At 48.5% G+C, this 25,762-nt stretch overlaps 1 protein-coding gene across 1 annotated transcript; it reads right to left on the minus strand.

Moving 5' to 3' along the window:
• Nucleotides 1–2,180: 2,180 nt before the first annotated feature.
• LOC135000761 (zinc finger protein OZF-like) lies at nt 2,181–25,762 on the minus strand. Its single transcript, XM_063951528.1, has 2 exons — nt 25,503–25,762; nt 2,181–5,009 (listed from the first exon to the last, which is right to left on the minus strand). Exons 1-2 carry the CDS (start codon nt 25,609–25,611, stop codon nt 3,442–3,444), a joined length of 1,677 nt encoding a protein of 558 aa, XP_063807598.1. The 5' UTR covers nt 25,612–25,762; the 3' UTR covers nt 2,181–3,441.

Genomic DNA, 25,762 nt, shown 5'->3' on the forward strand with positions numbered 1-25,762 from the left:
TCGTCCTGGTCAGTGATGCAGCCCCACTGCTCCCACTCTCTCTGTACTCATACATACATGCCTTTCTGGGAGTGTCTCGTCCTGGGTGTCAGTGATGCAGCCCCACTGCGCCCACTCTCTCTGTACTCATACATACATGTCTTTCTGGGAGTGTCTCGTCCTGGTCAGTGATGCAGCCCCACTGCTCCCACTCTCTCTGTACTCATACATACATGCCTTTCTGGGAGTGTCTCGTCCTGGGTGTCAGTGATGCAGCCCCACTGCGCCCACTCTCTCCGTACTCATACATACATGCCTTTCTGGGAGTGTCTCATCCTGGTTGTCAGTGATGCAGCCCCACTGCTCCCACTCTCTCTGTACTCATACATACATGCCTTTCTGGGAGTGTCTCATCCTGGTTGTAAGTGATGCAGCCCCACTGCGCCCACTCTCTCTGTACTCATACATACATGTCTTTCTGGGAGTGTCTCGTCCTGGTCAGTGATGCAGCCCCACTGCTCCCACTCTCTCCATACTCATACATACATGTCTTTCTGGGAGTGTCTCGTCCTGGCTGTCAGTGATGCAGCCCCACTGCTCCCACTCTCTCCGTACTCATACATACATGCCTTTCTGGGAGTGTCTCGTCCTGGCTGTCAGTGATGCAGCCCCACTGCGCCCACTCTCTCCGTACTCATACATACATGCCTTTCTGGGAGTGTCTCATCCTGGTCAGTCATGCAGCCCCACTGCTCCCACTCTCTCTGTACTCATACATACATGCCTTTCTGGGAGTGTCTCGTCCTGGGTGTCAGTGATGCAGCCCCACTGCTCCCACTCTCTCTGTACTCATACATACATGCCTTTCTGGGAGTGTCTCGTCCTGGCTGTCAGTGATGCAGCCCCACTGCGCCCACTCTCTCCGTACTCATACATACATGCCTTTCTGGGAGTGTCTCGTCCTGGCTGTCAGTGATGCAGCCCCACTGTGCCCACTCTCTCCGTACTCATACATACATGTCTTTCTGGGAGTGTCTCGTCCTGGGTGTCAGTGATGCAGCCCCACTGCGCCCACTCTCTCCGTACTCATACATACATGCCTTTCTGGGAGTGTCTCGTCCTGGGTGTCAGTGATGCAGCCCCACTGCGCCCACTCTCTCCGTACTCATACATACATGCCTTTCTGGGAGTGTCTCGTCCTGGTTGTCAGTGAGACAGTGTCTCTGGCACAGCTGTGTAATCATGATGTGAGTGTGTGTGCTGAGTAGAGAGTACTGCTAGCAGCAAGTCTTACAGCTTAACTGCAGTGAATCAGTGTGGTGGGGGTGGAGGGGAGAAGGGGGTTGCTACACCAATGAGACAAGGAGAGGAGGAGTGGTTGGATGGAACTCACACAGCAGGTGGTGAAAAGCTTAAAAAGGAGGAGTGGTTGGAAGAGGAAGGAGCTAGTAGGCTCAGAAAGGATTAGTAAGGACTCTCAAGGGAAATTGGAGTGGGATCCCCCAGGTACCAAACTGGGTAAAGAGCAGCTTTTAGGAAGGAAATTGTTGAGCCAGTCCCTGTGGTTGTCCCTTCTCTGCCTCATGTGGGGTGGATCCTTGGACTTTCCAGTTCCTCAGGAGGCTGTGGATTTTTCTTGCCCACTACCTGGTGGGTCTGTGGTCATCTCAGGCCATGAACCTCCCAGATGCCTGGCCTCCAGATAAACATGACATGGTCATGGAGATGGTCCTGGGCTCTGTAGAGGAGGAGGTGGAACAAGCAAAGGAAAGTTGTGTCCCTTCTGAAGGGGCAATGGTGGACATTGTGAATGGTGAATGGTGAAGGGAAGGTTTTTGTGGGTGAAGAGGGAGTTATTCCATATATAGCAGAAACATGGGTCCTCAGCCTATACGATGTGCCACCATTAATGTGGCTTCTGTCTTGTCCGACCAAGCTTGATCTATGGGCTGATTTTTTTTTAATTTCTGCAGTAGACTAGAATAAGCCCAGACAGTCCCACTTCCATTATACCACCTGAATGTGACGGTCAGTGACCACCGTGCCATCACTTACCTGTATGATTACACGAAACAGAATGATGGAAAACTTACACGGTTTCTTTACATCTTCTGGGGTCCACTCCGAGATTAGACATTATGGCGTAATTACTCAGACGGGAATATAAAACAGATAAAAAAATAAAAGCTATAATGCAATAATTAGATGCAAACAAAAGCTTTTATTATGAAATCATACATAGGAGTATCCGCACCATATAGATGTAACATACAACAAACCACCGCAGATGGAACCCGGGTGACTCTAATGCACATGGTAATGTACAGGGTATATATGGATAGGATCTTGTATCAGAAAACACTCAGCACTCCTGATCAAGATGAGTGTCTGCAACAAGTTAGGCAAACTAGAAGTGAAAACACGTTCCAATGGCCGCCATATTGTCGTGTAGCAATACAGATTGTGCAAACTGGTATTAGACATTCACATTTACACAAAGCACAAGACACAAAATAAACAGCAGAAAAAAGACCTAAGCATTTAGGATGTATTATTTAGGAAGTAAATAGAGGTACATTAATGAAAAGCGTGAGTAGCAGTCATCAGTCTATTTGTGACGTTCTCTAGAGTGGTGGTCTCTTGGACTGTGCAAGGCAGTACGTTCCATGGTAAGGGCTGCAAAGTTAAAAATTTGACCCTTAAATGAATGACAGGAGATTCTTGGTACTGCTGGTAACAGTCCTTCATCTGTAGAAGCAAGCAAGCAGGGCAGTAAGGAGGCAGAAGCTGCTTCTAGCACCTTGGACCATGTAATGTTGGGCTGGGAAGGTCAGTTAGCCAATTATGAAATAGATTTGTCATCTTACAGGCAGCCGGTGAAGGGAGCAGAGAATGGGTGTTATGTGGCAGGAACGGGCTGGTTAGGTAACAGCTTGGCTGCTGCATTATGTACTATCTGCAAGCTCTGTAATTATTTTGCTGGGTGACCCAGGTAGATGGCATTGCAGTAGTCTATGAACTTCCGAGGGAATCAAGTGTTTGATTCTGGCTATGGTCCACAGATGGAAGAATGAGGATTTGTATGTGGCAGATACCTGATGTCTGTGTCAGCCACATACTAGGACAACACAAAGATTCAGCACACGTTCAGTATTTTGCGATTCTGAACACCAAAGCATAAATCCAGATGGTTGGTAAAGTCTTGTCCTTTATTGGGGAGCTTCTATTATGTTTCACAAAGACTGAGTCACAGCCAACTGGCATCATCCACCCCTGGCGCTCAGCTAGACAACCATTTATTGGTATTAGGTTCTCAGTACATGGAGCAAAAAGCAGGTCATCTGCATAGCAGTGGTAGACCAGGCCATGACGTCTGATTATATCACCCAGTGCTAGCATGTATATTTTATAAAGCATAGGAGATAGGATTCACCCTTGAGGAACATTGCATGACAGTGATGATTATACTCCAGAAGATTTAAATGGTTCCGTACTTGGGTAATGTCTAATGTGTTCAACAAGAGCGGATTTATTTCTCTCACAGCATGAAAACGGCTTCTCACCTGTGTGACTTCTCTGATGTGTAACAAGAGATGATTTCTGTGTAAACCATTTCCCACACTCAGAACAGGAAAACGGCTTCTCACCTGTGTGACTTCTCTGATGTGTAACAAGAGATGATTTCTGTGTAAACCATTTCCCACACTCAGAACAGGAAAACGGCTTCTCACCTGTGTGACTTCTCTGATGTTTAACAAGAACTGATTTAAATGCGAAACATTTCCCACACTCAGAACAGGAAAACGGCTTCACACCTGTGTGACTTCTCTGATGTGTAACAAGAGCTGATTTCTTTGTAAAACATTTCCCACACTCAGAACAGGAAAACGGCTTCTCACCTGTGTGACTTCTCTGATGTGTAACAAGAGCTGATTTCTTTGTAAAACATTTCCCACACTCAGAACAGGAAAACGGCTTCTCACCTGTGTGACTTCTCTGATGTGTAACAAGAGCTGATTTCTTTGTAAAACATTTCCCACACTCAGAACAGGAAAACGGCTTCTCACCTGTGTGACTTCTCTGATGTGTAACAAGAGCTGATTTCTTTGTAAAACATTTCCCACACTCAGAACAGGAAAACGGCTTCTCACCTGTGTGACTTCTCTGATGTGTAACAAGATCTGATTTCCATGCAAAACATTTCCCACACTCAGAACAGGAAAACGGCTTCTCACCTGTGTGATTTCTCTGATGTGTAGCAAGATTTGAGTTGCGTGCAAAACATTTCCCACACTCAGAACAGGAAAACGGCTTCTCACCTGTGTGACTTCTCTGATGTGTAGCAAGATTTGAGTTGCGTGCAAAACATTTCCCACACTCAGAACAGGAAAACGGCTTCTCACCTGTGTGACTTCTCTGATGTATAACAAGATGTGATTTCCGTGCAAAACATTTCCCACACTCATAACAGGAAAACGGCTTCTCACCTGAGTGACTATTCTGATGTTTAACAAGAACTGATTTCAATGCAAAACATTTCCCACACTCAGAACAGGAAAACGGCTTCACACCTGTGTGACTTCTCTGATGTGTAACAAGAGCTGATTTCTGTGTAAAACATTTCCCACACTCAGAACAGGAAAACGGCTTCTCACCTGTGTGACTTCTGTGATGTGTAACAAGAGCTGATTTCTTTGTAAAACATTTCCCACACTCAGAACATGGAAATGGCCTCTCCCCTGCCTTAGCTGGCTGATGGGTAATGAGCTTTGTGTTCTGTGTAAAACATTTGGCATCTATAGAACAGGGAAACACTGTATCTACTGTCAGAGCTGTAACAGATGCACCAATATCAGAGTGATCAGGAGAACATTTCCCAGGATCAGGGGGATCAGCTGATAGAGCTGGATATATAATTGGGGTAATGGGGTTATCTCCTGGAGAATCCTGTCTACTGTCATTATCTCTTATGTCACAATCCGGGGATAACATTAGATGTCCTTCTGAGATATTCCTGCTTGTGTGTCCATCTGCTGGAAATAAAATACATTATGGAAAATAAGATTTCTCTGACGTCCTAGTGGATGCTGGGGACTCCGTAAGGACCATGGGGAATAGCGGCTCCGCAGGAGACTGGGCACAAAAGTAAAGCTTTAGAACTACCTGGTGTGCACTGGCTCCTCCCCCTATGATTAGAAATGAGAATAACCGCGCTGTTGCCGGGATTTAAGTGTTTTAGCTGCCCTGAATAAAAATAAACAATTCAAATAGATACTAAAACAAGGTGCTTGTGACGAATGCGCCTCTCATGCTCCTTTCCACAGACGCAGAAAAGGCCTTTGATCGGGTGGATTGGGATTTTATGGAGGCAGTGCTTCGGCGATTGGGTCTGGGGGATGTTTTCTTACAAAAAATTCTCTCATTATATAGGGCCCCATCTGCTCGGATTAGGGTGAATGGCGTCCTCTCGGAGCCCGTATCAATTACTAACGGCACACGCCAGGGTTGCCCGCTGTCACCCTTAATATTTGTTTTATGCATGGAGGCACTGGCACGTGCGATCAGATGCAACCCTGACATTGTGGGACTACGGGTAGGTAACACTGACCATCGTTTGGCCCTCTTTGCTGATGACTTATTGGCAGTCATAACGAATCCATTGATCTCTCTACCTAACCTTATGAAGGAATTCGCACGGTTCGGAGATATGTCAAATTTTAAAATTAATTATTCAAACTCTATGGCGATGAATGTCACACTTCCGTCTGCCACGGCATCCCTCCTATCGCAATCATTCCAATTTACATGGCAAAAATCCCATATTACGTATCTGGGAATCCAGATTCCTTCGGCACTTAACACTATAACTGCTATTAATCATACCCCACTACTCCGCAAACTGAGACAGGAGATGGGGCACTGGCTCACGCAGAGGTTTTCATGGCTAGGCCGTATAAATATAGTAAAGATGAACATTCTCCCCAGGTTGCTATACCTTTTTCAAACCACTCCTTTAAATCTTCCCCCTCAATTTTTAGCTGAAGCACACAAGGCGATAAGCCACTTTGTCTGGGGCGGTCGGAAACCTAGGTTCAAACATAGCCACCTATCTAGACTGAAATCCCAAGGCGGACAGCAATTGCCCATGATCTCTGCATACTACTGTGAAGACCAGGAGTATTAGAGCATAAACTCAGAGTGTACTCCAGGACTTCTGGGTCAGGTCACGCAGACAGGAGACAGATAAAGATATAACAATATATTTATTAGGTGTTTACTTAGTACAAGCTCTCTAAATCAACTATAAGATAAACACAGTTGAAATTAACCCAAGAACAACAGGTCCCAATAAACAGCAGTTTACCGTCAGACTTCCCAGCACTTTCCCACATGCTCTTGTCCGGATGTAGTATAATTGTGGAGGATCACAGGAGTTTCAAGCAGTGTTCATATAGCAGAGCCAACAAGTCTGCAAATCCAGAGAAAAGTGGGTAATCCAGTAGCCACAATGCTCCCAGGCCAAATCCTCAGCACACTAGCAGGAGCTGAGACTCCAGGACTAGTAGCTTTTAGAAGCCAAACTCACACACACTGGTGATCTCTTGCCTTCCCTTTTTAAACAACATTCTAATTTCCACCACCAAAAGTCCCTCCTGATTGGAAGAGTTCCATGAAGGTCTGTAAAAGAGATGAGTCATGAGGAGATCCCCCCTGCTGTTCTCATGGCCCAGTGTCTGACTCAGTCCTAGGGGAGAACAATGGGATCTTGACACAATTAATCCCTTGGTGATGGGGGAAGATAGCCAGTCACTCCCTGTTTTATCCTTTTATAGTCATACAATATGTAACCTCAGAGGGCTCCAACTGCTCCCAGCTTCCTGCTATAGGTGTCTAGTGACTGGTCCAGCATAACACATCACACCTGGCCCTGTTTAAGAACAATAGCTACTACAACATAGTCAGAATGGACCTTGGACAGTATATTCTGTCACAACTACCACGCCGCAATACTGCATAGAGTTGTAGACTGGTCCCGTCCCGTCTCACATAGGAAGCAATGGGTCGAACTGGAGTCATCTTCTACCAGCCTTAATCTACAAGTAGTGCCCTGGCTCCCTAGATTTAATCGCTCATCACATCCCACTGTGGGACCTACTTTGGCTTTATGGCGGACGCTTCGCTATAAGATGGGAATCTCGTCAAAACGAACATCCCTTATGCCTATCTTCGACAACCCGTTATTCCCCCCGGGTGGGTCCAATAGGATTGCTTCTAGATGGGAAGGGGCGGGTGTGACTAGGGTGGGTCACTTGCTTGCGCATGGCAAACTCAAAATGTTCTCTGAAATACGGAGAGCGGGCGACATTCCTTCTAAAGATTATTGGTTTTACCTTCAGGTACACCATTTTGTTACCTCGAAACGAGAGACAATAGACTTGTATAAAACTCTCACGCCTTTTGAGTCCATGTGCGACCAGGAGATAACCCCCACACATGTAGTGTCGGGAATCTATAAGATTCTTCAACAAGGTTCCTTTCCTACTGTCCCCTCTTTTTGTGACGCATGGGATAGAGACTTCATGCACCGGGGAATCAAGATCCACTGGGACACACACTGCAAGGTCATGGCACAATGCTCCACTAGTCTGGACGTTGTGGAAACGCAATATAAATTACTAACAAGATGGTATAGATGCCCGTCCCTTCTGCATAAATTCTACCCCTCAGTTTCCCCTTTGTGCTGGCGATGTGGTAGGGATACGGGCACACTGATACACATATGGTGGGATTGTCTGTCGATTGCCCCTTTTTGGAATACGATCATAGACCTATCCACAAAGATTTTGGGTGGCCCTGTCCCGCCGGGTCCGGACTTTTGGCTATTATCGCATTCAGATATACCCCTTTCCCGCTACAAGAAATCCCTCCTTAAACACTTAAATAACGCAGCAAGAGCTGTACTCCCGGTGCATTGGAAATCCACTAACCCACCGACAATATGGGAGTGGTTCCAACGCATTGACTTCTATATGCATATGGAGAATGTTTATTCTGCCGCCTTGGACAAATACTCAGATTACATAGCTACCTGGCTCCCTTGGATTGAATTCAAGATCACTAACACCTATGCTGATTATGCACCCTGACCATACATTGAGGACGGGGGTCCTTAAGGCCCCCGCTTTGGCTTCTGTATGTGCTACATATGTGGCCTACCTACTCCCCTCCCCATTCTGCTTCCCCCCTCTCCCCCCTCTTCCCTTTGTCCTCCTCTTTATCTATTTGTTTCCAAATGTTTACTACCTCACACTTTCTATAAAAGCTATGTTATTAAGCGATATCGATATGAGGATGTTTTTGATCCCAGATTTTGTACAATCTACCAAACGTGGCACAGTTTAAGAAAAGATAGATGAAACTGTTGATTCCTTTTTACTGCAAACATTTATTGATGTATATAACTACAATTGATAAGATATGAGACTGTTGTCTACATTCTATTCTATGATATGTATGTTAACATATTTGGAAAATGTTTTATATTATAAAATGAAAAATAAAGAATTTAAAAAAAAAAAAAAAACAAGGCGCTTGTGACAATATGTATTCTATTTTGCAACAATTTAAATGTTGCAATACTGTAGTGCAATACCTGTAAAAAAGAAAAGGATTAGTAATGTTTACAGCTCCTTTTGCGTTTATTTTCAGTCCTGCCGGATTTTTCTGTAAAACCGGCTCCTTATCCCATTGAAATCTCTGTACGGGGTGACGGTAACCCCGTAGTATAGGGAAAGATAGGGTTACCGTCACCCCGTACAGAGATTTCAATGACTTCCTCCCCCTATGACCCTCCTCCAAGCCTCAGTTATATTTTTGTGCCGAACGAGAAGGGTGCACACTAGGTGGCTCTCCTGAGCTGCTTAGTGAAAAGTTTTTTATGTTCAGTGAGACCTGCTGGCAACAGGCTCACTGCATCGAGGGACTAAGGGGAGAAGAAGCGAACTCACCTGCGTGCAGAGTGGATTGGGCTTCTTAGGCTACTGGACATTAGCTCCAGAGGGATCGATCACAGGCCCAGCCATGGATGGGTCCCAGAGCCGCGCCGCCAGCCCCCTTACAGAGCCAGAAGAGCGAAGAGGTCCAGAAATCAGCGGCAGAAGACGTCCTGTCTTCAACAAGGTAGCGCACAGCGCTGCAGTTGTGCGCCATTGCTCTCAGCACACTTCACACTCCGGTCACTGAGGGTGCAGGGCGCTGGGGGGGGGGGGCGCCCTGAGCAGCAATAAAAACACCTTGGATGGCAAAAAATGCATCACATATAGCTCCTGGGCTATATGGATGAATTTAACCCCTGCCAGAATACACAGAAAAACGGGAGATAAGGCCGCCGGGAAGGGGGCGGAGCCTATCTCCTCAGCACACTGGCGCCATTTTCCCTCACAGCTCCGTTGGAGGGAAAGCTCCCTGGCTCTCCCCTGCAGTCACTACACTACAGAAAGGGTTAAAAAAGAGAGGGGGGCACTAATTAGGCGCAGTATTAAAAATACAGCAGCTATAAGGGGAAAAACACTTATATAAGGTTATCCCTGTATATATATAGCGCTCTGGTGTGTGCTGGCAAACTCTCCCTCTTCTCCCCAAAGGGCTAGTGGGGTCCTGTCCACTATCAGAGCATTCCCTGTGTGTGTGCTGTGTGTCGGTACGATTGTGTCGACATGTATGAGGAGGAAAATGGTGTGGAGGCGGAGCAGATTGCCTGTAATAGTGATGTCACCCCCTAGGGGGTCGACACCTGAGTGGATGAACTGTTGGAAGGAATTACGTGACAGTGTCAGCTCTGTATAAAAGACAGTGGTTGACATGAGACAGCCGGCTACTTAGCTTGTGCCTGTCCAGACGTCTCATGGGCCGTCAGGGGCTCTAAAGCGCCCGTTACCTCAGATGGCAGATACAGACGCCGACACGGATACTGACTCCAGTGTCGACGGTGAAGAGACAAACGTGACTTCCAGTAGGGCCACACGTTACATGATTGAGGCAATGAAAAATGTTTTACACATTTCTGATAATATGAGTACCACCAAAAAGGGGTATTATGTTCGGGGAGGAAAAACTACCTGTAGTTTTCCTGAATCTGAGAAATTAAATGAGGTGTGTGATGATGCGTGGGTTTCCCCCGATAACAACTGATAATTTCTAAAATGTTATTGGCATTATATCCTTTCCCGCCAGAGGTTAGGGTACGTTGGGAAACACCCCCTAGGGGGGATAAGGCGCTCACACACTTGTAAGAACAAGGGCTCTACCCTCTCCTGAGATGGCCGCCCTTAAGGATCCTGCTGATAGAAAGCAGGAGGGTATCCTAAAATGTATTTACACACATACTGGTGTTATACTGCGACCAGCAATCGCCTCAGCCTGGATGTGCAGTGCTGGGTTGGCGTGGTCGGATTCCCTGACTGAAAATATTGATACCCTAGATAGGGACAGTATTTTATTGCCTATAGAGCATTTGAAAGATGCATTTCTATATATGCGTGATGCACAGCGGAATATTTGCCGACTGGCATCAAGTCTAAGTGCGTTGTCCATTTCTGCCAGTAGATTATGGACACGACAGTGGTCAGGTGAGGCGGATTCCAAACGGCAATTGGAAGTATTGCCTTATAAAGGGGAGGAGTCATTTGGGGTCGGTCTTTTAGACCTCGTGGCCACGGCAACAGCTGGGAAATCCACGTTTGTACCCCAGGTCGCCTCTCAACATAAGAAGACGCCGTATTATTAGGCGCAGTCTTTTCGTTGGCAAGCGGGCAAAGGGTTCCCCATTTCTGCCCGTGACAGAGGGAGAGGAAAAAGGCTGCAGAAATCAGCCAGTTCCCAGGAACAGAAGCCCTCTCCTGCCTCTGCCAAGCCCTCAGTATGACGCTAGGGCTTTACAAGCTCAGGCACGGTGGGGGCCCGTCTCAACAAATTGGAATTCGAGACGTCCCCCCCTCGCCGTTTCCTAAAGTCGGCTTTACCGACGTCTCTCTCTGACAGGGAGGCAGTTTGGGAAGCCATTCACAAGCTGTATTCCCAGCAGGTGATAATCAAGGTACCCCTCCTGCAACAGGGAACGGGGTATTATTCCACACTGTTGTGGTACCGAAGCCGGACGGCTCGGTGAGACCGATTCTAAATCTAAAATCTTGAACACTTACATACAGAGGTTCAAATTCAAGATTGAGTCACTCAGAGCAGTGATTGCGAACCTGGAAGAAGGGGACTACATGATGTCTCGGGACATCAAGGATGCTTACCTTCATGTCCCAAATTACTCTTCTCACCAAGGGTACCTCAGGTTTGTGGTACAGAACTGTCACTATCAGTTTCAGACACTGCCGTATGGATGGTCCACGGCACCCCGGGTCTTTACCAAGGTAATGGCCGAAATGATGATACTCCTTCGAAGGAAGGGAATTTTAGTTATCCCTTACTTGGACGATCCCCTGATAAGGGTATGATCCAAGGAACAGTTGGAGGTCGGTGTAGCACTATCTCAGGTAGTGTTGCGGCAGCACGATTGGATTCTCAATATTCCAAAATCGCAGCTGATTCCGACGACTCATCTTCTGTTCCTAGGGATGATCCTGGACACAGTCCAGAAAAAGGTGTTTCTCCGGGAGGAGAAAGTCAGGGAGTTATCCAAGCTAGTCGGGAACCTCCTATAACCGAGCCAAGTCTCAGTACATCAATGAAAGGGTTCTGGGAAAAATGGTGGCTTCTTACGAAGCAATCCCATTCGGCAGTTTCCACTCAAGAACTTTCCAGTGGGACCTGCTGGATAAATGGTCCGGGTCGCATCCTCAGATGCATCAGCGGATAACCCTGTCACCAAGGACAAGGGTGTCTCTCCTGTGGTGGTTGCAGAGTGCTCATCTTCTAGAGGGCCGCAGATTCGGCATTCAGGACTGGGTCCTGGTGATCACGGATGCCAGCCTGCGAGGCTGGGGAGCAGTCACACAGGGAAGGAATTTCCAGGGCTTATGGTCAAGCCTGGAGACATCACTTCACATAAATATCCTGAAGCTAAGGGCCATTTACAATGCTCTAAGCTCAGCAAGACCTCTGCTTCAAGGTCATCTGGTGTTGATCCATTCGGACATCACGGCAGTCACCCACGTAAACAGACAGGGTGGCACAAGAAGCAGGAGGGCAATGGCGGAAGCTGCAAGGATTCTTCGCTGGGCGGAAAATCATGTGATAGCACTGTCAGCAATATTCATTCCGGGAGTGGACAACTGGGAAGCAGACTTCCTCAGCAGACACGACCTCCACCCGGAAGAGTGGGGACTTCACCCAGAAGTCTTCCACATGATTATAAAACTCGACGGGTATTGCGCCAGGTCAAGGGACCCTCAGGCAATAGCTGTAGACGCTCTGGTAACACCGTGGGTGTACCAGTCAGCGTATGTGTTCCCTCCTCTGCCTCTCATACCCAAGGTACCGAGAATTATAAGATGGAGAGGAGTAAGCACTATATTCGTGGCTCCGGATTGGCCAAGAAGGACTTGGTAACCGGAACTTCAAGAGATGCTCACGGAGGATCCGTGGCCTCTACCTCTAAGAAGGGACCTGCTCTAGCAAGGACCCTGTCTGTTCCAAGACTTACCGCGGCTGCTTTTGACGGCAGAGCGTTTGAACGCCGGATCCTGAAGGAGAAAGGCATTCCGGATGAAGTCATTCCTATCCTGATCAAAGCCAGGAAGGATATAACCGCAAAACATTATCACCGCATTTGGCGAAAATATGTTGCGTGGTGCGAGGCCATTAAGGCCCCAACGGAGGAATTTCAACTGGGTCGATTCCTGCATTTCCTGCAAACAGGAGTGTCTTGGGCCTAAAATTAGGATCCATTAAGGTTCAGATTTCGGCCCTGTCGATTTTCTTCCAGAAAGAACTGGCTTCAGTCCCTGAAGTTCAGACGTTTGTAAAAGGGGTACTGTATATACAACCTCCTTTTGTGCCTCCAGTGGCACCTTGGGATCTCAATGTAGTTTTTGGGTTCCAAAACTCACATTGGTTTGAACCACTTAAATATGTGGAGTTAAAATATCTCACATGAAAAGTGGTCATGCTGTTGGCCCTGGCCTGGGCCAGGCGCGTGTCAGAATTGGCGGCTTTATCCTGTAAAAGCTCTCATCTGATTTTCCATTCGGACAGGGCGGAATTGAGGACTCGTCCTCAGTTTCTCCCTAAGGTGGTTTTCAGTGTTTCACCTGAATCAACCTATGGTGGTGCCTGCGGCTACTAGGGACTTGGAGGATTCCAAGTTGCTAGACGTTGTCAGGGCCCTGGAAATATAGGTTTCCAGGACAGATGGAGTCAGAAAATCTGACTCGTTGTTTATTCTGTATGCACCCAACAAGCTGGGTGCTCCTGCTTCTAAGCAGACTATTGCTCGTTGGATTTGTAGTACAATTCAGCTGGCACATTCTGTGGCAGGCCTGCCACAGCCAAAAATCTGTAAATGCCCACTTCACAAGGAAGGTGGGCTCATCTTGGGCGGCTGCCCAAGGGGTCTCGGCCTTACAACTTTGCCGAGCAGCTACTTGGTCAGGAGCAAATACGTTTGTAAAATTCTACAAATTTGATACCCTGGCTGAGGAGGACCTGGAGTTCTCTCATTTGGTGCTGCAGAGTCATCCGCACTCTCCCGCCCGTTTGGGAGCTTTGGTATAATCCCCATGGTCCTTACGGAGTCCCCAGCACAAACTAGGACGTCAGAGAAAATAATAATTTACTTACCGATAATTCTTTTTCTCGTAGTCCGTAGTGGATGCTGGGCGCCCATCCCAAGTGCGGATTGTCTGCAATACTGGTACATAGTTATTGGTACCAAAAAATCGGGTTATTGCTGTAGTGAGCAATCTTTTCTAGAGGCTCCTCTGTTATCATGCTGTTAACTGGGTTTAGATCACAAGTTATACGGTGTGATTGGTGTGGCTGGTATGAGTCTTACCCGGGATTCAAAATCCTTCCTTATTGTGTACGCTCGTCCGGGCACATTATCCTAACTGAGGCTTGGAGGAGGGTCATAGGGGGAGGAGCCAGTGCACACCAGGTAGTTCTAAAGCTTTACTTTTGTGCCCAGTCTCCTGCGGAGCCGCTATTCCCCATGGTCCTTACGGAGTCCCCAGCATCCACTACGGACTACGAGAAATAGAATTATCGGTAAGTAAATTCTTATTTTTACTCACCGGTAAATCTATTTCTCCTAGTCCGTAGTGGATGCTGGGAACTCCGTAAGGACCATGGGGAATAGCGGCTCCGCAGGAGACTGGGCACAACTAAAAGAAAGCTTTAGGACTAACTGGTGTGCACTGGCTCCTCCCCCTATGACCCTCCTCCAGACCTCAGTTAGGATACTGTGCCCGGAAGAGCTGACACAATAAGGAAGGATTTTTGAATCCCGGGTAAGACTCATACCAGCCACACCAATCACACCGTACAACTCGTGATTTTAAACCCAGTTAACAGTATGATAACAATGGAGCCTCTGAACAGATGGCTCTCAACAATAACCCGTTTTAGTTAACAGTAACTATGTACAAGTAATGCAGACAATCCGCACTTGGGATGGGCGCCCAGCATCCACTACGGACTACGAGAAATAGAATTACCTGTGAGTAAATTCTTATTTTCTCTGACGTCCTAGTGGATGCTGGGAACTCCGTAAGGACCATGGGGATTATACCAAAGCTCCCAAACGGGCGGGAGAGTGCGGATGACTCTGCAGCACCGAATGAGCAAACTCAAGGTCCTCCATAGCCAGGGTATCAAACCTGTAGAATTTTGCAAATGTGTTTGAACCCGACCAAGTAGCAGCTCGGCAAAGTTGTAAAGCCGAGACCCCTCGGGCAGCCGCCCAAGAAGAGCCCATTTCCTCGTGGAATGGGCTCTTACAGATTTAGGATGCGGCAGTTCAGCCGCAGAATGTGCAAGTTGAATCGTGCTACAAATCCAACGAGCAATAGTCTGCTTTGAAGCAGGAGCATGGGTGAATACAGGATAAATAGCGAGTCAGTTTTCCTGACTCTAGCCATCCTGGAAACATAGATTTTTAAGGCCCTGACTACGTCCGGCAACTTGGAATCCTCCAAGTCCCGAGTAGCCGCAGGCACCACAATAGGTTGGTTCAAATGAAACGCTGATACCACCTTAGGAAGAAATTGGGAACGAGTCCTCAATTCCGCCCTATCCATATGAAAAGCAGATAAGGCTTTTACATGACAAAGCCGCCAATTCTGATACACGCCTGGCGAAGCCAAGGCCAGAAGCATGACAACTTTCCACGTGAGATATTTTTGCTCTACTGTTTTCAGTGGCTCAAACCAATGCGACTTTAGGAAATCCAACACCACGTTGAGATCCCAAGGTGCCACTGGAGGCACAAAAGGGGGCTGAATATGCAGCACTCCTTTTATCAAAAGTCTGAACTTCAGGCAGTGAAGCCAGTTCTTTTTGGAAGAAAATCGACAGAGCCGAAATCTGGACCTTAATGGAACCCAATTTGAGGCCCATAGTCACCCCTGACTGTAGGAAGTGCAGAAATCGACCCAGCTGAAATTCCTCCGTTGGTGCCTTCCTGGCCTCACACCAAGCAACATATTTCCGCCATATGCGGTGATAATGTTTTGCGGTCACCTCCTTCGTAGCTTTAATCAGCGTAGGAATGACTTCCTCCGGAATGCCCTTTTCCTTTAGGATACGTTCAACCGCCATGCCGTCAAACGCAGCCGCGGTAAGTCTTGGAACAGACAGGGCCCCTGCAGCAGCAGGTCCCGTCTGAGCGGCAGAGGCCATGGGTCCTCTGAGACCATTTCTTGAAGTTCTGGGTACCAAGCTCTTCTTGGCCAATCCGGAACAATGAGTATAGTTCTTACTCCTCTCCTTATTATCCTCAGTACCTTGGGTATGAGGGTGAGAGGAAGGAACACATAAACCGACTGGTACACCCACGGTGTCACTAGAGCGTCCACAGCTAACGCCTGAGGGTCCCTTGACCTGGCGCAATATCTTTTTAGCTTTTTGTTGAGGCGGGACGCCATCATGTCCACCTGTGGCCGTTTCCAACGGTTCACAATCAGCTGGAAGACTTCTGGATGAAGCCCCCACTCTCCCAGGTGGAGGTCGTGCCTGCTGAGGAAGTCTGCTTCCCAGTTGTCCACTCCCGGAATGAACACTGCTGACAGTGCTATCACGTGATTCTCCGCCCATCGAAGAATCCTTGTGGCTTCTGCCATTGCCACCCTGCTTCTTGTGCCACCCTGGCGGTTTACATGGGCGAACGCTGTGATGTTGTCTGACTGAATCAGAACCGGTTGGTTTTGAAGCAGGGGTTCTGCTTGACTCAGGGCGTTGTAAACGGCACTTAGTTCCAGAATAGTTATGTGTAGGGAAGTTTCCTGACTCGACCATTGTCCTTGGAAGTTTCTTCCCTGGGTGACTGCCCCCCAACCTCGGAGGCTTGCATCCGTGGTCACCAGGACCAAGTCCTGTATGCCGAATCTGCGGCCTTCGAGCAGAGGAGCACTCTGCAGCCACCACAGCAGAGACACCCTGGCCCTCGGGAACAGGGCGATTAACCCATGCATCTGGAGATGCGATCCGGACCACTTGTCCAACAGATCCCACTGGAAGATCCTTGCATGGAATCTGCCGAAGGGAATTGCTTCGTAAGAAGCTACCATCTTTCCCAGGACTCGCGTGCAGTGATGCACCGACACCTGCTTTGGTTTCAGGAGGTCCCTGACCAGAGATGATAATTCCTGGGCCTTCTCCACCAGGAGAAATATCTTCTTCTGTTCTGTGTCCAGAATCATGCCCAAGAACAGCAGACGCATCGCAGGAATCAGCTGCGACTTTGGGATATTCAGAATCCAGCCGTGCTGATGTAGCACTTCCTGAGATAGGTCTACGCTGACTAGCAACTGCTCTTTGGACCTTGCCTTTATAAGGAGATCGTCCAAGTACGGAATAATCATGACTCCCTTCTTTCGGAGGAGCATCATCATTTCGGCCATTACCTTGGTAAATACCCTCGGTGCCTTGGACAAACCAAACGGCAGCGTCTGGAATTGGTAATGACATTCCTGTACCACAAACCTGAGGTACTCCTGGTGGGGTGGATAATTGGGGACATGCAGGTAAGCATCCTTGATGTCCAATGACACCATAAAATCCCCCTCTTCCAGGCTTGCAATAACCGCTCTGAGCGATTCCATCTTGAACTTGAACTTTTTATATATAAATGTTCAAGGATTTTAAATTTAGAAAGGGTCTCACCGAACCCTCTGGTTTCGGTACCACAAACATTGTGGCATAGTAACCCCGTCCCTGTTGAAGGAGGGGTACCTTGATTATCACCTGCTGAAGATACAGCTTGTGAATTGCCGCCAGTACTACCTCCCTTTCTCCGAGGGCAGCAGGTAAGGCTGATTTGAGGTAACGGTGAGGGGGAGTCGCCTCGAACTTCAGCTTGTATCCCTGTGATACTACTTGCAGAACCCAGGGATCCACCTGCGAGCGAGCCCACCGGTCGCTGAAGTTCCGGAGACGCGCCCCCACCGCACCTGGCTCCGCCTGTGGAGCCCCAGCGTCATGGGGTGGACTTAGAGGAAGCGGGGGAAGATTTTTGATCCTGGGAACTGGCTGTCTGGTGCATCTTTTTCCCTCTTCCCTTGCCTCTGTGCAGAAAGGAAGCGCCTTTGACCCGCTTGCTTTTCTGTGGCCAAAAAGACTGTTTCTGATAATACGGTGCTTTCTTAGGCTGTGAGGGAACTGAGGTAAAACTTTTTACTTCCCAGCTGTTGCTGTGGATACGAGGTCCGAGAGACCATCCCCAAACAATTCCTCACCCTTATAAGGCAGAATCTCCATGTGCCTTTTAGAATCAGCATCACCTGTCCACTGCCGGGTCCCTAATACCCTCCTGGCAGAAATGGACATTGCATTAAATCTGGATGCCAGCCGGCAAATATCCCTCTGTGCATCCCTCATATATAAGACGACGTCTTTAATATGCTCTATGGTTAGCAAAATAATATCCCAGTCGAGGGTAACAATATTATCTTACAGGGTATCAGACCACCCATACTGAGGCAATTGCAGGTCTCAGTATAGTACCCGAGTGTGTATATACAGACTTCAGGATAGCCTCCTGCTTTCTATCAGCAGGCTCCTTCAAGGTGGCCGTATCCTGAGACGGCAGTGCCACCTTTTTTGACAAACGTGTGAGCGCCTTATCCACCCTAGGGGATATCTCCCAACGTGACCTATCCTCTGGCGGGAAAGGGTACGCCATCAGTAACTTTTTAGAAATTACCAGTTTCTTATTGGGGGAACCCCACGCTTCTTCACACACTCCATTCAACTCATCTGATGGGGGTACAAAACACTGGCTGCTTTTTCTCCCCAAACATAAAACCCCTTTTTAGTGGTACTTGGGTTAATGTCAGAAATGTGTAACACATTTTTCATTGCCGAAATCATGCAACGGATGCCCCTAGTGGATTGTGTATATGTCTCAACCTCGTCGACACTGGAGTCAGACTCCGTGTCGACATCTGTGTCTGCCATCTGAGGTAGCGGGCGTTTTTGAGCCCCTGATGGCCTTTGAGACGCCTGGGCAGGCGCCGGCTGAGAAGCCGGCTGTCCCACGGCTGTTACGTCATCCAGCCTTTTATGTAAGGAGTTGACACTGTCGGTTAATACCTTCCACATATCCACCCACTCTGGTGTCGGCCCTGCAGGGGGTGACATCACATTTATCGGCACCTGCTCCGCCTCCACATAAGTCTCCTCATCAAACAAGTCGACACAGCCGTACCGACACACCGCACACAGACAGGGAATGCTCTGACTGAGGACAGGACCCCACAAAGTCCTTTGGGGAGACAAAGAGAGAGTATGCCAGCACACACTACAGCGCTATTTAATCAGGGAGTTACACTAACAGAACGTGATTTATCCCTATAGCTGCTTTTTATATACAGTTTGCGCATAAATTTAGTGCCCCCCCTCTCTTTTTAACCCTTTGAGCCTGGAAGCTGCAGGGGAGAGCCTGGAGAGCTGTCTTCCAGCTGCACTGTAAAGAGAAAATGGCGCCAGTGTGCTGAGGGAGATAGGCCCGCCCCTTTTTCGGCTGACTTCTCCCGCTCTCATAAGTGTATTATGGCAGGGGATATTTACACATATATAGCTTATTAGGCTATATTATGTGTTGTTTGCCAAAGTCAAAGTACTCTAATTGCAGCCCAGGGCGCCCCCCCCCCAGCGCCCTGCACCCATCAGTGACCGGAGTATGTGGTGTGCATAGGGACCAATGGCGCACAGCTACAGTGCTGTGCGCTACCTTAATGAAGACTGGAGTCTTTAGCCGCCGATTTCCAGGACGTTCTTCTTGCTTCTGGCTCTGCAAGGGGGACGGCGGCGCGGCTCCGGGACCGGACGACCGAGGCTGGGCCTGTGTTCGATCCCTCTGGAGCTAATGGTGTCCAGTAGCCTAGAAGCCCAAGCTAGCTGCAAGCAGGTAGGTTCGCTTCTCTCCCCTAAGTCCCTCGTAGCAGTAAGTCTGTTGTCAGCAGATCTCACTGAAAATAAAAAACCTAATAAATACTTTCTTTACTAGAAGCTCAGGAGAGCCCCTAGTGTGCAACCAGCTCGAGCCGGGCACAGATTCTAACTTAGGTCTGGAGGAGGGGCATAAAGGGAGGAGCCAGTGCACACCAGATAGTACCTAATCTTTCTTTTAGAGTGCCCAGTCTCCTGCGGAGTCCGCTATTCCCCATGGTCCTTACGGAGTTCCCAGCATCCACTAGGACGTTAGAGAAAATAAGAATTTACTTACCGATAATTCTATTTCTCGTAGTCCGTAGTGGATGCTGGGATTCCGTAAGGACCAAGGGAATAGCGGCTCCGCAGGAGACAGGGCACAAAAAGTAAAAGCTTTAAGACTAGCTGGTGTGCACTGGCTCCTCCCCCTATGACCCTCCTCCAAGCCTCAGTTAGGATACTGTGCCCGGACGAGCGTACACAATAAGGAAGGATTTTGAATCCCGGGTAAGACTCATACCAGCCACACCAATCACACTGTACAACCTGTGATCTGAACCCAGTTAACAGCATGATAACAGAGGAGCCTCTGCAAAGATGGCTCTCAACAATACAAAACCCGATTTTTGTAACAATAACTATGTACAAGTATTGCAGACAATCCGCACTTGGGATGGGCGCCCAGCATCCACTACGGACTACGAGAAATAGAATTATCGGTTAATAAATTCTTATTTTCTCTGACGTCCTAAGTGGATGCTGGGACTCTGTAAGGACCATGGGGATTATACCAAAGCTCCCAAACCGGCGGGAGAGTGCGGATGACTCTGCAGCACCGAATGAGAGAACTCCAGGTCCTCCTCAGCCAGGGTATCAAATTTGTAGAATTTTGCAAACGTGTTTGCCCCTGACCAAGTAGCTGCTCGGCAAAGTTGTAAAGCCGAGACCCCTCGGGCAGCCGCCCAAGATGAGCCCCCCTTCCTTGTGGAGTGGGCATTTACAGATTTTGGCTGTGGCAGGCCTGCCACAGAATGTGCAAGCTGAATTGTACTACAAATCCAACGAGCAATCGTCTGCTTAGAAGCAGGAGCACCCAGCTTGTTGGGTGCATACAGTATAAATAGCGAGTCAGTTTTCCTGACTCCAGCCGTCCTTGAATATATATTTTTAGGGCTCTGACAACGTCTAGCAACTTGGAGTCCTCAAAGTCCCTAGTAGCCGCAGGCACCACAATAGGTTGGTTCAGGTGAAACGCTGACACCACCTTAGGGAGAAACTGGGGACGGGTCCGCAGTTCTGCCCTGTCCGAATGGAAAATCAGATATGGGCTTTTGTAAGATAAAGCCGCCAATTCTGACACTCGCCTGGCCGAGGCCAGGGCCAACAGCATGGTCACTTTCCATGTGAGATATTTCAAATCCACAGATTTGAGCGGTTCAAACCAATGTGATTTGAGGAATCCCAGAACTACATTGAGATCCCACGGTGCCACTGGAGGCACAAAGGGGTGCTGTATATGCAGTACTCCCTTGACAAACGTCTGGACTTCAGGAACTGAAGCCAATTCTTTCTGGAAGAAAATTGACAGGGCCGAAATTTGAACCTTAATGGACCCCAATTTGAGGCCCATAGATACTCCTGTTTGCAGGAAATGCAGGAATCGACCCAGTTGAAATTCCTCCGTCGGGGCCCTCCTGGCCTCACACCACGCAACATATTTTCGCCAAATACGGTGATAATGTTGTGCGGTCACCTCCTTCCTGGCTTTGATCAGGGTAGGGATGACTTCCTCCGGAATGCCTTTTTCCTTCAGGATCCGGCGTTCAACCGCCATGCCGTCAAACGCAGCCGCGGTAAGTCTTGGAACAGACAGGGTCCTTGCTGAAGCAGGTCCCTTCTTAGTGGCAGAGGCCATGGGTCCTCTGTGAGCATCTCTTGAAGTTCCGGGTACCAAGTCCTTCTTGGCCAATCCGGAGCCACGAGTATAGTTCTTACTCCTCTCCGTCTTATAATTCTCAGTACCTTGGGTATGAGAGGCAGAGGAGGGAACACATACACTGACTGGAACACCCAAGGTGTTACCAGAGCGTCCACAGCTATTGCCTGAGGGTCCCTTGACCTGGCGCAATACCTTTCTAGTTTTTTGTTGAGTTTGGTTTTTCCCAACGGTTCACAAACATGTGGAAGACTTCCGGATGAAGTCCCCACTCTCCCGGGTGGAGGTCGTGCCTGCTGAGGAAGTCTGCTTCCCAGTTGTCCACTCCCGGAATGAACACTGCTGACAGTGCTATCACATGATTTTCCGCCCAGCGAAGAATCCTTGCAGCTTCCGTCATTGCCCGCTTGTGCCGCCCTGTCTGTTTATGTGGGTGACTGCCGTGATGTTGTCCGACTGGATCAACACCGGCTGACCATGAAGCAGAGGACTTGCTAGGCTTAGAGCATTGTAAATTGCCCTTAGCTCCAGTATATTTATGTGAAATGAAGTCTCTAGGCTTGACCACACTCCCTGGAAATTTCTTCCCTGTGTGACTGCTCCCCAGCCTCGAAGGCTGGCATCCGTGGTCAACAGGACCCAGTCCTGAATGCCAAATCTGCGGCCCTCTAGAAGATGAGCACTCTGCAACCACCACAGAAGAGACACCCTTGTCCTTGGAGACAGGGTTATCCGCTGATGCATCTGAAGATGCGATCCGGACTATTTGTCCAGCAGATCCCACTGAAAAGTTCTTGCATGGAATCTGCCGAATGGAATCGCTTCGTAAGAAGCCACCATTTTTCCCAGTACCCTTGTGCATTGATGCACTGACACTTGGCCTGGTTTTAGGAGGTTCCTGACTAGCTCGGATAACTCCCTGGCTTTCTCCTCCGGGAGAAACACTTTTTTCTGGACTGTGTCCAGAATCATCCCTAGGAACAGCAGACGTGTCGTCGGACTCAGCTGCGATTTTGGAATATTTAGAATCCACCAGTGCTGTCGTAGTACTACTTGAGATAGTGCTATTCCGACCTCTAACTGTTCTCTGGACCTTGCCCTTATCAGGAGATCGTCCAAGTAAGGGATAATTAAGACGCCTTTTCTTCGAAGAAGAATCATCATTTCGGCCATTACCTTGGTAAAGACCCGGGGTGCCGTGGACAATCCAAACGGCAGCGTTTGAAACGGATAATGACAGTTCTGTACCACGAACCTGAGGTACCCTTGGTGAGAAGGGCAAATTGGGACATGGAGGTAAGCATCCTTGATGTCCAGAGACACCATATAGTCCCCTTCTTCCAGGTTCGCTATCACTGCTCTGAGTGACTCCATTTTGAATTTGAACCTTTGTATGTAAGTGTTCAAGGACTTTAGATTTAGAATAGGTCTCACCGAGCCGTCCGGCTTCGGTACCACAAACAGTGTGGAATAATACCCCTTTCCCTGTTGTAGGAGGGGTACTTTGATTATCACCTGCTGGGAATACAGCTTGTGAATGGCTTCCAATACCACCTCCCTGTCGGAGGGAGACGTTGGTAAAGCAGACTTCAGGAACCGGCGAGGGGGAGATGTCTCGAATTCCAATCTGTACCCCTGAGATACTACCTGCAGGATCCAGGGGTCCACTTGCGAGTGAGCCCACTGCGCGCTGAAACTCTTGAGACGACCCCCCACCGTACCTGAGTCCGCTTGTAAAGGCCCCAGCGTCATGCTGAGGACCTGGCAGAAGCGGGGGAGGGCTTCTGTTCCTGGGAAGAGGCTGCCTGCTGCAGTCTTTTCCCCCTTCCTCTACCCCGGGGCAGATATGAGTGGCCATTTACCCGCTTGCCCTTATGGGGACGAAAGGACTGAGGTTGAAAAGACGGTGTCTTTTTCTGCTGAGAGGTGACCTGGGGTAAAAAGGTGGATTTCCCAGCTGTTGCCGTGGCCACCAGGTCCGATAGACCGACCCCAAATAACTCCTCTCCTTTATACGGCAATACTTACATGTGCCGTTTGGAATCCGCATCACCTGACCACTGTCGTGTCCATAAACTTCTTCTGGCAGAAATGGACAGCGCACTTACTCTTGATGCCAGAGTGCAAATATCCCTCTGTGCATCTCGCATATATAGAAATGCATCTTTTAAATGCTCTATAGTCAATAATATATTGTCCCTGTCCAGGGTATCAATATTTTCAGTCAGTGACTCCGACCAAGCTACCCCCGCACTGCACATCCAGGCTGAGGCGATTGCTGGTCGCAGTATAACACCAGTATGTGTGTATATACTTTTCAGGATATTTTCCAGCTTTCTATCAGCTGGTTCCTTGAGGGCGGCCGTATCAGGAGACGGTAACGCCACTTGTTTTGATAAGCGTGTGAGCGCTTTATCTACCCTAGGGGGCGTTTCCCAGCGCGCCCTAACCTCTGGCGGGAAAGGGTATAATGCCAATCATTTTTTAGAAATTAGCAGTTTTTTATCGGGGGAAACCCACGCTTCATCACACACCTCATTTAATTCATCTGATTCAGGAAAAACTACAGGTAGTTTTTTCACACCCCACATAATACCCCTTTTTGTGGTACTTGTAGTATCAGAAATATGCAAAACCTCCTTCATTGCCGTGATCATGTAACGTGTGGCCCTACTGGAAAATACGTTTGTTTCTTCACCGTCGACACTGGAGTCAGTGTCCGTGTCTGTGTCGACCGACTGAGGTAACGGGCGCTTTAGAGCCCCTGACGGTGTTGGAGACGCCTGAACAGGCACTAATTGATCTGCCGGCTGTCTCATGTCGTCAACAGTCTTTTTCAAAGTGCTGACGCTATCACGTAATTCCTTAAATGAGACCATCCAGTCAGGTGTCGACTCCCTAAGGGGTGACATCACTATTACCGGCAATTGCTCCGCCTCCACACCATTTTCCTCCTCATACATGTCGACACACACGTACCGACACACAGCACACACACAGGGAATGCTCTGATAGAGGACAGGACCCCACTAGCCCTTTGGGGAGACAGAGGGAGAGTTTGCCAGCACACACCAGAGCGCTATAATATGTATAGGGACAACCTTATATAAGTGTTTCTCCCTTATAGCTGCTATGTAGTTTATATATGCCAAATTAGTGCCCCCCCCCTCTCTTTTTTACCCTGTTTCTGTAGTGCAGGACTGCAGGGGAGTGTCAGGGAGACGTCCTTCCAGCGGAGCTGTGAGGGAAAATAGCGCTTGTGTGCTGAGGAGATTGGCTCCGCCCCCTTCTCGGCGGCCTTTTCTCCCGCTTTTTACAGAAAAACTGGCAGGAGTTAAATACATCCATATAGCCCAGGAGCTATATGTGATGTATATTTTGCCAAAAAAAGTGTTTATATTGCGTCTCAGGGCGCCCCCCCTCCCAGCGCCCTGCACCCTCAGTGACCGGAGTGTGAAGTGTGCTGAGAGCAATGGCGCACAGCTGCAGTGCTGTGCGCTACCTTTACTGAAGACAGGACGTCTTCTGCCGCCGATTTCTGGACCTCTTCTGTCTTCTGGCTCTGTAAGGGGGCCGGCGGCGCGGCTCCGGGACCCATCCATGGCTGGGCCTGTGATTGATCCCTCTGGAGCTAATGTCCAGTAGCCTAAGAAGCCCAATCCACTCTGCACGCAGGTAAGTTCGCTTCTTCTCACCTTAGTCCCTCGATGCAGTGAGCCTGTTGCCAGCAGGACTCACTGAAAATAAAAAAACCTAAGTCTAAACTTTTACTCTAAGCAGCTCAGGAGAGCCACCCAGATTGCACCCTTCTCGGCCGGGCACAAAATTCTGAGGCTTGGAGGAGGGTCATAGGGGGAGGAGCCAGTGCACACCAGCTAGTCCTAAAGCTTTTATTTTGTGCCCAGTCTCCTGCGGAGCCGCTATTCCCCATGGTCCTTAAGGAAGTCCCAGCATCCACTACGGACGTCAGAGAAAAGTGTTTATTACTCACCTGTGCTGATATCTGTAGGAATCTCCTCCTCCTTACACTGCTGATCACCCCTCACATACGTCTCTTCTTCTTCCTCTATATTTTCTGCCTTTATATCAGTCATATACATCTCTTCTTCTCCCTCTATATCTTCTGCCTTTATATCAGTCACATACGTCTCTTCTTCTTCCTCTATATCTTCTGCCTTTATATCAGTCACATACGTCTCTTCTTCTCCCTCTATATCTTCTGCCTTTATATCAGTCACATACGTCTCTTCT

The sequence above is a fragment of the Pseudophryne corroboree genome, unplaced genomic scaffold, assembly GCF_028390025.1.
Source record: "Pseudophryne corroboree isolate aPseCor3 unplaced genomic scaffold, aPseCor3.hap2 scaffold_1570, whole genome shotgun sequence".
Lineage (NCBI taxonomy): Eukaryota > Metazoa > Chordata > Amphibia > Anura > Myobatrachidae > Pseudophryne > Pseudophryne corroboree.

What these genes read in the sequence shown, in the direction of transcription:
- LOC135000761 (XM_063951528.1), bottom strand. Translation starts at nt 25,611, where the DNA reads ATGTATATGACTGATATAAAGGCAGAAAATATAGAGGAAGAAGAAGAG. An exon ending in TCCTACAGATATCAGCACAG is followed by an intron (nt 5,010 to 25,502) that starts GTGAGTAATAAA and finishes TATTTCCAGCAG; the next exon opens with ATGGACACACAAGCAGGAAT.